The sequence below is a fragment of the Lemur catta genome, chromosome 3 (assembly GCF_020740605.2).
Source record: "Lemur catta isolate mLemCat1 chromosome 3, mLemCat1.pri, whole genome shotgun sequence".
In the NCBI taxonomy this organism is placed as follows: Eukaryota; Metazoa; Chordata; class Mammalia; order Primates; family Lemuridae; genus Lemur; species Lemur catta.
Genome location: NC_059130.1, coordinates 46,129,804 through 46,142,488, shown reverse-complemented (window position 1 = coordinate 46,142,488; position 12,685 = coordinate 46,129,804). Strand labels below are relative to the sequence as shown.

The 12,685-nt window shown below is 38.1% G+C and overlaps 1 protein-coding gene and 1 pseudogene across 2 annotated transcripts; both read right to left on the bottom strand.

Annotated features, from left to right (window-relative positions):
* Positions 1-4,073: 4,073 nt before the first annotated feature.
* On the bottom strand, positions 4,074-5,393 carry LOC123635343 (annotated as a pseudogene). The gene has a single exon (XR_006734103.1). The product of XR_006734103.1 is annotated as a keratin, type I cytoskeletal 19-like (transcript).
* A 4,178-nt stretch (positions 5,394-9,571) lies between these two features.
* Positions 9,572-11,256, bottom strand: LOC123635342 (peroxisomal membrane protein PEX13-like). Its single transcript, XM_045547429.1, is given in 1 exon segment — positions 9,572-11,256. A coding segment is annotated over 1 exon segment (1,212 nt). The 3' UTR covers positions 9,572-10,044.
* Between the last annotated feature and the right edge of the window lie 1,429 nt (positions 11,257-12,685).

Sequence of the window (12,685 nt, the reverse complement as noted above, 5' to 3'; positions counted from 1 at the left end):
GAACAGATGAAGAAAGCATTGCAAAGATTGGACTTGGTGACTGACTGATTGCTGTGAATGAGAGAAAAAGCAAAACACCTATGACCTTGAACTACAGTGACTGTGATAATGAAATAGAGAAATCCAGAAATGTTTGTAGGATCTGTAACCACATATCCTCCTTTCTTTCTGATACTGGTCATTTTAGTCTTTTTGTTTTCCAGTTCAGTCCACCTCAAAATTTATTCATTTCATTGATCTATTCAAAGCTAGGCTGAAATAAGATATCTTGGTTTTTTGTTCCTTTTTTATTTCATTGATTAGTACCCTTATTTTTATTATATCCTTCCTCTGCTTACTTTAGGCTTCATTTGTTCTTTTTGTAGTTTCTTTAGGTATATGCTTAAATAATTAAGTTGAGAGGCTTCTTTTTCATATAATCATTAAATGCTGTAAATTTCCCTCTTTTAGCTATACCTAATGAGGTTTTGATATTTTCATTTTCACTTAGTTCAAATTATTTTAAAACTTTTTCATGATTTCTTCTATGGTGCTTGATTATTTAGAAGTGTTTTGTTTAATTTCCATGTATTTAGGATTTTCTTCAGATATCTTTCTGTTATTAATTTCTAGTTTAATGCTATTTTGGTCAGAGAAATACTCTATTTGATTTATTTTTAAAATTCATTAAGACTAGTTTTCTGGCCCAGAAAATGTTTTTTCTTAGTGAATGTTTCATTGGCACTTGAAAAGAATGGACAGTCTTCTGCTATTGAGTAGAGTGTCCTATATATGTCAATTATGTCAAGTTGGTTGATAATGTTTAGGTCTTTATATGCTTAATGATTTTTTTTTTCATTTACTAGAGAGGAATGTTAGAAAATCCAACTGTAACTGGATTTGGATATTTTTCCTTCCAGTTCTATTAGTTTTAGCTTCGTGTGTTTTAAAGCTCTCCTATTGCATGCACATTAAGATTGTTATATCTTCTTGATTAATTGAATTCATTATCATTGTGAAATGTCTCTCTTTACATCTACTTTATCCCTTGTTCTGAAGTCTACTTTAGGTTAGATTAATATAGCTACTCTACCATTCTTCTTAGTAGTATTTACAAGGTATATTTTTTTCCATTCTTTTACTTTTAACAAATCTCTATCTCTATATTTAAGTGGAATTTATTGTAGACAGCATATAGTTGGATACTACCTTTTAGAAAATCCAATCTGAAATATATTTTTCATTATAGTGTTTAGACCATTTATACTTAATGTAATTATTGATACTGTTTGGTTTATGTCTACCATTCACTATTGGTTTTGTATTTATCCTATTTAACCCCCCTCCTTTTTTCCTCTTTTAAAAAACTGATTGAGTATTTAATCTCCACTATCGGCTGATTTTTTTTGTAGTTGTCAGTTTATGTTTTTCAGTATTTTTAACATATCAGTCGATGTTCAAATAATATTATAATAATACTCCTTATCCTTTGTGCTCTTATTGTCATGTTTTATTCTATGTATTTTATGAACCTCACAATACATTACTATTTGCTGTAAATAAACACTTAAATATATTTTAAAGAAATTAAAAATGAGAAAAATGTGTCTTATACATGTCCACATATTTACCGTTTCTGGTGCTTGTCATTCCTTGGTGTAGGTCCACAATTTTCCCCTGTGTGAAGAACTTCCTTTCACATTTCTTTTTGTGCAGGTCTCTTGATGATTAATTCTCTTAGCATTTGTTCATCTGGAAAAGTCTGTGTTTTGCCTACATTTTTGAAAGATATTTTTTGCTGGGTTACAATTGTAGGTTGACAATTTTGTTTTATTTTGTTTTGTTTTCTGTAAGTACTTTAAAGAGGCCTTTTCACTATCTTCTGGCCTGCATTCCATCTGATAAGAAATCTACTGTCAGCTTTGTCTTTGTTCCTCTAATATAATGTGTCTCTTTTTCTCTGGGTATTTAAGATTTTACCTTTATCACTAGTTTTCAGCAATTTGATTATAATTTACCTTAGAGTAGTTTTCTCTGTTTCTTCTGGTTACAGTCATTGAGATTCTTGGATCTGTAGGGTTAATAATTGTTATCAAATTTGGAGAAATTTCAACTATTATTTTTCAAAAATGTTTATGTCCTTTAAAAAATTTTATGTCTTATTTCTGGAATAATAATTATGTATAAGTTAGATTGCTTGACATTGTCTCACAGGTCACCAATGCTTTGTTTATTTTTTCCAATTTTTTCTCTGTGTGCCTTATTTTCAATAGTTGATGTTTCTATAATTCACTGATTTTTCTTTTACAGTGTCTAATTTATTGTTAATCCCATCTGGTATAGTCTTTATTTCAGTTATTGTATTTTTTGATCTCTGTAAGTTCCATTTGGATATTTTTATGTCTTGATATTTTTTCCCCATCATCTCCATATTTTCCTTTGCATTCTTGAGCATATTTATAATACCTACAATAGATGTTTTTAAGGTTCGTGTCTGTTCATTTCGTTACCTGCTTCATTTCTGTATATATTTTCTAATTGATTAATTTTTCTACTTACTGTGGGTTATAATTTCTTCTCTATATGTCTGGTAACTTTTGACTAAGTGCCAGATCTTGCGAATTTTACTATTGCATACCAGATTTTATTCTGGGTTACTGGATTTTCTTGCCCTTATTGAAGAAGTGCTGGATTTGTTCTGGTGTACAATTAAGTAACTTGCACATTAGTTTTATTTTTTCAAGACATGACATTAAGCTTTGTTATTGTGGGCTTTCATTTTGGAACAAATTTAACCGCACAACTAATGCATAACCTTTTTTTAGAGATCATAGTTTAGCACTACCTTTTGTGCAATATCTGAAAACTGTTGTTTCATATATTCATTCTGATTTTCTAGTTGTTTACAGTAGGAGGACAATGCCATGCCGGGTGTCTTAGTCTGTTTGGGCCACTATAACAAAATACCATAAGCTGTGTGGCTTATAAACAACATAAATTTATTTCTCACAGTTCTAGAGGCTGGGAAGTCCACCATCAAGGTGCTGATACATTTGGTGTCTGGTGAGGGCCTGCTTTCTGGTTCATAGATGGTGTCTTCTTGCTATGTCCTCACATAGTGGAAGGGGTAAGGCAGCTATCTAGGGCCTCTTTTATAAGAGCACCAATCCCTTTCATGAGGGCTGTGCCCTCATGACCTAATCACCTCCCAAAGGCCCCCTTCTAATACCATCAATTGGTGATTAGGTTTCAACGTACTCATTTTGGGGCGAACACAATCATTCTGACCATAACAGCAGGTAGTATTTTATGTGTGGAATCTGAAGTTAGATTTTGTTGTTATTGATAGAAGAAAAGCTTTTTTTAGTTTTACAACTTGTTATTAATAATGTCTTCTAAAATTTTAGAATTGTTGTCAAATTTGAGAAAACCTCTTTCAAATTTCTTGACTTGGCCACATACTGCCAGTGCTAGGCACCCTAGGACACATTCACACCATAATATAACTCTGGACCTGCATCCTTGTGTCACAATTCTGGATGAGTCAGTACACAGGAGTATTGCTAGAAGCCAGTCTTGATCTTGCTTGGCTAGTTTTAATTACCTGTATACAAGATTCTGCAGATCACATAAACCTATCCCACTAAATCCAAGCTAAATATATCCCGGACTGAACTGCCTCTCAGCTGGATCTTAAGTTGCATGTGGCCACTCCAACACACCTATCTTGAGGAGAGGTAATGGAGAAGTCATAATGAAAGGAGACACTGGTCTTAACTGGTTGCAGTTAATGCATCTTATTTTTACAAGTTGTACAAAGTGTATGATCACTAAATACAGTGCTAGGGTTCCTCTCTGGGCTTTGGAAGGGGTTTGTGCAAAGGGGCCCTGTCACTTGTGCTTCATTCACTTCCCACTGATTCTGCCTCTGACATTACCATCAGTGTTTTAAAATCATAATCATTCTATGTCACATATAAAATTGATATTTTGGAATTATTCATTTATAACTATAATCTTGGACTGGAATAGAATCCCCCCCCCGGGGCCATAAAATTTTATTGGCAGGTCAGGGGAAGAGCCAGGTTGGTAAGTGTCCCTCCCTGCCCATGCCTCCTACCCAGGGAATCCCTCTGCAGGTGGGTGGAAGCCCAGGAGCCTGCTTAGATGACCTTGGAGGTGGGCAGGTCATTGTAGTGGGCCTCCTGGCCCTCATGCAGGCTGCGGTAGGTGGCAATCTCCTGCTCCAGCTGCGACTTGATGTCCATGAGCCGCTGGTAGTCCCGGTTCTGCCGCTGGCTGTCGGTGCGCACATCAGCCAACTGGGCTTCAATAGTGCTGATCAGCCCCTGGATCTGCGCCCCCTGGGCTCCATAGCGGGCCTCTGTCTCTGCCACGGTGCCTTCCAGGGCGGCTTTCATGCTGAGCTGTGACTGCAGCTCAATCTCAAGACCCTGCAGGGTACGCCGCAGGTCAGTGACCTTGGATTTGCTAATCTGGAGCTGCTCCTTGTTGCTGGTGACCTCCTTGTTCAGTATGTCCATCTGGCTCATGTACCAGGTTTCAACATCCTTCCGGTTCTGTTCAGCCAAGACTTCGTATTGGCTTCGCATGTCACTCAGGATCTTGGCAAGATCGATGCCCGGAGCAGAATCCACCTCCACATTGACCTGACCACCCACCTGGCGCCTCAGGAAGCTGATTTCCTACTCGTGGTTCTTCTTCAGGTAGGCCAGCTCCTCCTTCAGGTTCTCGATCTGCGCCTCCAGGTCAGTCCCGGACAGGGTCGGGTCGTCCAGCACCCGGCACAGGCCGTTGATGTCTCGGCCTCCACGCTCAGACGCAGGGCCTGCTCCGTCTCCAACTTGGTTCGGAAGTCACCTGCAGCCAGATGGGCACTGCCGATCCGCAGGACGGTCCTGGAGTTCTCAAGGGTGGCACCAAGAGTCTTTTCCCGCAGTTCCTCCATGGTCTTGAAGTAGTGGCTGTAGTCGTGGGAGGGCCCGGGCCCCTGCTTCTTGTCCCAGTCGCGGATCTTCACCTCCAGCTCGCCGTCGGCCGTCTCCAGGGCGCGCACCTTGTCCAGGTAGGAGGCCGGGCGGTTGTTGAGGTTCTGCATGGTGGCCTTCTCGTTCCCGCCGACACCACATCGGACCCGCCCCGGGCACTGGCACAGCCGCCACTGTAGCCCCCGCCACAGCCGGAGGAGGACGAGGACACGAAGCGGGCCGAGGACACAGACACGCCGAGGTCGCCCAATCCCCCGTGGATGCTGGGCGCGCGGAAGGCGCCCCCCGCCCCAAAGCGCACGGAGCCCCCGCCCAGGCCCCCGAAGGACCAGGTGGCCGACGACTGGCGATAGCTGTATGAAGTCATGGCAAGGAGGAGAACAGAGTGACACAGGCCAGAGGAGCTGTGATCTCAGGAGGAGTCTGGAATAGAATTTTTTTTTCAACACTGAAAACAGTGATTAGGTAACAATTCTTGGTGTTACTCTTACTTCAGCTATCTGCTGCTGACAAAAACCAGGTCAGTTCTCATGACATACTGAGTTTCCCCAGCCTTGTTAAAAACAAATTGGGTTAGTAGGGATTTGGACCAATGACAAAAAATCCCTTTGTAATTTAGAGGTCTTAATGATTACCAAACAAAAGCAAGTTAAGCAAAAATTTTATTCAAAAGTAAAAAGTGTTTATTTGATTTTACTTTTATACTTAGTAAGTGGTATAGTTCTTATTTGTTTATTGTCTCAGCTGTCTCCCGGTCTGTTACTTAGAAATAATAAAGACATAAACTTGATTTTCAGAACTTGGTTTGCGGTAATATACCCCTTCACACACACAAAGTAATTGGGTTTCGTTAGGTTTTATTACAAGTATTCCGTTTTTAACAACTTTGGTATCAACTGTCTATCAATATTTTTATTTTATAAAAATGCTTAAATCTGTTTTCATGTGACAATTTTTTGTTCTTTTAAAGATAAGCTTATCAACATAACTATGTTTCAGATGTGGGCAGCTTAGTTCCTCATAAAAAACAATAGGAATTCTTTTGTACACTAAATAGCAGCCTATAGTAGTGATGTCTGGCTGCTGTTAGGAAGTTTAGAATCCTTTTCCTGTTTTCAATGTTCATTCCTGTTTTGAATTGTGAATTAAGAGAACAAATTTATTGACATACTTTTGCTTCAGATTTCAAGGATCAGTGTTGATTGACGTTTGCTGTAAGCAAAATAGTAAAAGATACAAAGGAGATACTAATACCTTTTAGAATAATAATATTTAAATACATGAAAAGATGAAATGCTGAGGTAGATTTTCAAGAAGGGAGAGATCTCTGTGACCTCAAGTAAAGATTCTGTAACTTGAGCTGGGCCTTAAGGTTGAACAGAATCTGAATAAGGGCATTCCATGAGGCAAGCCATAACACTGAATAAAAGTAAAAGTAACAGGGTAGGAATGTGCAAGTCTCATTTAATTTTGTTTAATTCAACATTTATCAAAAGTTTATTCTCTTTTGAATATTTTGCTAATTAAAAGGTGCAAAAATAAATAAGAAATAGTCACCCTCAAAGAATTTAATAATCAAAGAAATGGGAGATGACACTGACACAACAAGAGAGAGAATGGATTTAAAAAAAATAGAATTTGTTTAGAGTTTCAGAGTATTATGGCGGTACAAATGCTTTGGTTACATAAATTGCCTTTGCACCGCCTGACAAGTGTGCCAGAGGGCACCTAATCCCCCATTAGGTGTGGATTTACCCATCCCTTCCTCCTACCTCCCACCTGCGGGACACCCTATGAATGTTACTTCCCATACGTGCACATTAGTGTTGATCAGTTAGTACCAATTTAATGGTAAGTACATGCAGTGTTTGTTTTTCTGTTCTTATGACACTTCACTTAGAAGAATGGGCTCCAGCTCCGTCCAGGATAATACAATAGGTACATTGTTTTTGTGGCTGAGTAGAGCTCCATGGCATACATATACCACATTTTATTAATCCACTCCTGTATCATTGGGCACTCAGGTTGTTTCCACATCTTTGCAATTGTGAATTGTGCTGCTATTAACATTTGAGTGCAGATGTCTTTTGTAGAGAATGTCTTTTTTTCCTTTGGGTAGATACCCAGTAGTGAAATTGCTGGATCAAATGGTAGATCTACTTTTAGTCATTTGAGGTATCTCCACACTACTTTCCATAGAGGTTGTACTCCTTTGCAGTCCCACCAACAATATATGAGTGTTCCTATCTCTCCTCAACCACACCAACATTTGTTGTTTTAGGACTTTTTGATAAAAGCCATTCTTACTGTGGTTAAGTGATATCTCATTGTGGTTTTGATTTGCATTTCCCTGATGATAAGAGATGTTGAGTATTTTTTTGTATGTTTGTTGGCCATTAGTCTATCTTCTTTTGAAAAGTTTCTGTTCATTTCCTTTGCCCACTTTTTAATGGGGTTGTTTGATTTTTTCTTGCTTATCTTCCTGAGTTCTATACAGATTCTAGCTGTCAGCCCTGTATCAGATGTATAGCTTGCAAATATCATAACTGTTTATTTAAAAGTTGTCTGAGCAACAGACTTTGGGCCAAAAGATATAGGTTTAAAATTTAACTCTGCCTCTTCTTAGCTATGTCACCTTGTGACCCCTTGAGTCTTAATTTCATCTGTATCTCTCTTCTACTGTATTTTACAGATATAACCTGAAGCTCTCCATCAGCAAAGTTATTCCCCCAGATCAGAGGGCATTTCACTACCATCAGTACTACCAAATAAATGGAGCCTGGGCTGTCTTTCCCACCATAGGCTTTGTATCCTTTTGCCCCATAAACACCCAGAAATCCACATCAACCCAGTCCAGATTACTGGGCTTCAGTTTTTGCTGTCTGTCTGCAGTCATTGCCATCTTGCCTCACGAGCTGAATTAGATTCCTTCGGCCCTCCTTGACTCTTCTCAAAACCACATCTACACTTACCATTCCTTCAAAGTACTTCACTGGACAACCCTAAAATGTCAATTTGCTGTCATTTCAGTTTCCTTCAACCTCTCACTCACAAGATGACTGTCTCCTGTTGCCCAGGACTCTAGGGATTTCTGGGACATTGGGATTTTCAGTGCCCAAACTGGGAAAATCCCAGGTGAAGCAGGATGTGTTGGTCATCCTACCACCATCCTGGTCCAGACCTATCCCCTAGCCCTTGTTTCTGAAGTCTCAGTGTATCTGCAGCTTAACCTAATCCAAAGTTTGACAGTCTTCTCAATTTTTTAAAAATTTTTTTGGAGACAGGGTCTCACTATATTGCCCAGGCTAGTCTAGAACTCCTGAGTTCAAGTGATCCTCCTGCCTCAGCCTCCTGAGTAGCTGGGATTATAGGCACACACCACTATGCCCAGCTCTCTTCTCAGTATTTTGAGGGTCAAAGATATCATACACATTATAGCTGAGTTCCTGAAATGTATTAGTTCTGAGAGAGAATGCCAAGCCAGTTTCAAATTACAAAGCAATACCAGCTTGCAAATGAAAACACCTTCCTGCTTAAAAAAATTTAGGGGCCAGGAAAGAAAGCCAGATGGCTAGAGCGAAAGGTTTATGTGATGTCATAGGTAAACTGAAAAGTAGGTTTTGATCAGGATCCTTTTTGTGTGAATGTGTATACATATGTATGTGTATATTTGTGTATTGGGGAGAGGGTTAAATACTATGAAAAAATTTTGGAAAAATGAGTAAAATTAAGGTAGTAACTGGCTATAAGAGGTAAGGTCAACTTAATAACTAGGAAAATTAATAATTAATTAATAGAATATTCTCACTTTTATTTTTATCATAAATTTAAGTAAGCCCTTGGTGCTTTTTATTACATTTCTATGAGAACCTAGGATAAGATAGTATCTGGTATAAACCCAAAGCAGATAATTGGTTGTTTCCAACTGAATACTTTAATATTTCACAGGGAATTTTGAGATGCATCGGATAATTATCAGAAATAGGGAAAGGAGATGACTAGATGTGTTTATTTAGAACTTTTGTATAATTGATATATATTTTTTTATGTTAAATGGCAATTGAACATTTTATTTACAGTTCTGTAGTAATAACTAAATGTAAAAGAAATGTGTATCCAATGGGACATATTTTCAATGTTTAAAGAGCATCCTGAATATGGAATTTTAAAAACTAATTAAACTAGGCAGAATTAGAAATCTATGAAAAGATTAAAAATCATTACTGCTAGAACTGATATCATTAAGTGCACACTCAAAGGACTTGAGTATTGGTTGGAGGAAAAGAAAGTAAACCTTTCATATATTTTGGTTTATCCAGGATGGAAACTAGTCATATGGTAGAGATATTGAGTTATATGATCCTCAGAAGAAATGGAAACAATTTATAAGAAAGATAAATTTCAAACTTTGCAAAAATAGTAAAACAATAGGGGAAACTACTGGGGCTAAATACTTGTCATTCTATAACCATCTCTTCAGAATGTTTCTGGTGACCTTTTCAAAATAAATTTTTAAAAATACAATAAAGGATAATAGTATCAATTGTGGGTGTATATATCAATTATATACCCAACACTGCATATAATACAGATCAGAAAATTTTATTATTCAATTTACTTAAGGTTGTAAAAAAAAAATTAGAATTTTTGCCTGTTCTCATATTTCTGTTATCATTCAATTTCTGAAGATTCCAAGTAAATTAATTCAGAAGTTTAAAAAGCATTAATGATCCCTGTCGTAGCAAACTGTATATTCTATAGTTCATCAATCTTAACTGTTACAATAAACCTAGGGATTTAAATAAGTTGAAAATGAAAACAGTCTCCACAATCTTAAAACCTAGGTGAAATGTCCTCATGATCCAATAACTTGTAAAATGTGAACAGGTCACCAGACCAACATACTAGTGTATAACTTTAATAATTTCTAGCAGCAAAACACCTGGAATAGCCAATAACAAATGGTTTAATTGGATTGTAGATTAACTTTTTTCAGAGAAATAATTTTAAAAAGTACTCTAAAGTACTGTTCAATTGCAAGCAAACATGAAAGATATCAAAGATCTTGTTTATCACCACCTTTCCCAGTGGAATCAGGTGCAACTGGAACCTTATTAGTTTCAACAAAAACAGATTGAAAGGCAGCTTCCTGTTCTTCCAAAGAATCAGCAGCCGTGGCTCCTTTAATTAGTGTTGGGTTGGTAAAAGATTGTTGCTGCTTGGAAATTTTACTGGATTCCATCGTTTTTCTACCTCTTCTTTTACCAAGAATTTTGATATAATTTGCAGGTATAAGTCCTGTTGTTTGACCATCAAGACTAGCCAGAAGCCAACCACGCACTTTGGATTGTTGTTCTCTGAGAGCTAAGTTGAGCATATCACCAGCCTGGAAAGAAATTTCTTCTTCAGATACGGCAACAAAATCATATTCTGCTCTAGCAACTACATGGTCATCCTCACCACTTGCCCAGTTGATGTTGTCTGTTACTTCCTCCCTATGGGTAGACAGCAGTTTCCAGATGAGGTAAGGACCACCAAGGATGACAGCAAACAACAAGAATATTGGCCAAGATTTTGCTGAGTTAGCTGCTCCATCCTCAGCACCAAGGCAAGCCACAGTTCCTTCACTTTCTGCCCACAGATCCTCATTCTCAGAGCCTCTTCTTTAACTTACCATCTGCTGTAACTGTCTGTAAAGATACCTTATAGTCCTAACTAGTGCAAAAGCTGAAAAAACCTTTGTAAAGTGTATTTTTAACCGAGAAAAGTGATCTGCTACATCCAATACCGCCCTGAAACTGTTATAGACAGCTGAAAAGGCAGCATCCATCATCATACTGACAGGGGCAAATGCATGCACAATACTTTCAATGGACTGAAATGCACCTCTGCTGCTTTCTTCAGCTTGCTGAACAAATCTACTGGGTGGAAGATCATGTACACAGAGGCGGTTATAGCCCACACCATTATATCCATAACTATAAGGGCTATAGCTTCCATAAAATGAATTTCCATAGGCACCATATCCAGAAGAAAATCAACTGTAAGCAGGTCTGAAAGTGTTCACATTGCTGCTTCCTGTCTGCTGTGATGGTCTTGGTAGAACAGGTGGGGGCACTCTGGTAAGTGTTGGTTGTCCAGGTCTTGTCACTGAAGTAGGACCCAAACCAGCAGATTGGAAAGTGGGGCCCGGTCCTGGCCCTGGCCTGGCTCCCAGAATTCGGCGGGTCTCCCAGGGTTTCGGGGGAGGTGGCGGCTGGGACGCCATCTCCACCTCCGCTCTGCTCCCACTCCTTGCCCGGATGTGATATTTTTTAATGAATCTTGAATGTCTTAGAAATTTTTAATATTCTTTTTCTTGACAACTTTATGCATTTGATGACTTTGACTAAACATGTTAAAACTACTGATTTATTTCTATACCTGCTTTTATAAAATGAAAATTTCCCTTAATAGTCAATAAAATGAGTTTCTTAATTTAAAGCTCTTTTTTTCCACTTAGAACTAATTAGCTATGCTTAAGCTTTCTCATAAGAATTCCTCTATAGAAGACATGGTACTTTCACTTTGTGGTTCCCCAGTAGAATAAAACTATCTTGTGGGAGGAATCATGTCCCTACTTCTATCCCCATTTTCATATAGACTGCTAAGTGCTTAGAAATCTGTTGTTCTTCACAGAAATACCTTTTCTAGTGCAATGATTTTGAAACAAGATGATTTGGAGAGACAAAAAAAAATTCAGCAATACAGTTTTACTAGGTAGATTTCAGTTTCTGAATCAGTATTAGGGTGCAGATCAGATATTAAAAGAGTAAATTCTGAAGGCACAAATTCAGGGGGTTTCTGTTATCAGATTTGTAGTCTTCAGTTGTTAGCATGGTACAATATAGAGAGTTAATGCTGATACACAGTTATTGATAGATTGGTCAAATCCATTCACTAAGCAAATATTTATCTATGTGTAAGGCACATTTTTAATCACTAGAAATACTGTCAAAGTATTAGCCTTGTAGAGTTTACAAAATCCCTAGCTTGTGGAATTCACAAAATACCTAGCCTTATAGAATTTAGATTCCAGTAGGAGAGACAGACAAAAAAAATATGGTAAATGCATAGTATGTCAGATGGTGAGAAGTACTATGAAGAAATTAAAGCAGGCTAAGTAGGTTAACGAGTGACCCAGAGTCAGGGGAGCCATCTGCTGCTTGAGACATGGTGTCAAGGAGGGTCTCACTAGAAAATTGATACTTAGCAGAGAAGTGAGGAAATGAGAGAGTGAGCCTTCAAGATATCTGAGGAATAGCTGTCCAGGCAGAGGGAACAGCAAGAGCCAAGGTCCTGAAGCAGAATTACTGGGCATATTCAAGGAATAGCAAGGACATTAATTTGTAGGAGCAGGGGGAGAGCGGCAAGAGATGAGGTCAGGGAGGTGGGACAGGGTGGCAGATGTTACAGTTTACAAGTTGCAGTAGAGATCTGGGGCATTCACTCCCGGGGAGATGCCTTTGGAGCAGAGGGTTGTATTTTTTAATTCAAATATCCCCAAATCAAATTGCCATAATACCTGTCTTAACCAATTAAGACTAATTTCTACTTTGGATTATTTTTTGAATTTAGATGGATCATGCTATAAACTTATTAGTTCCATCTTGGGAAAGACTTGCCTGGTAATACGTCAGGAGCTCTTAGAACAGCTT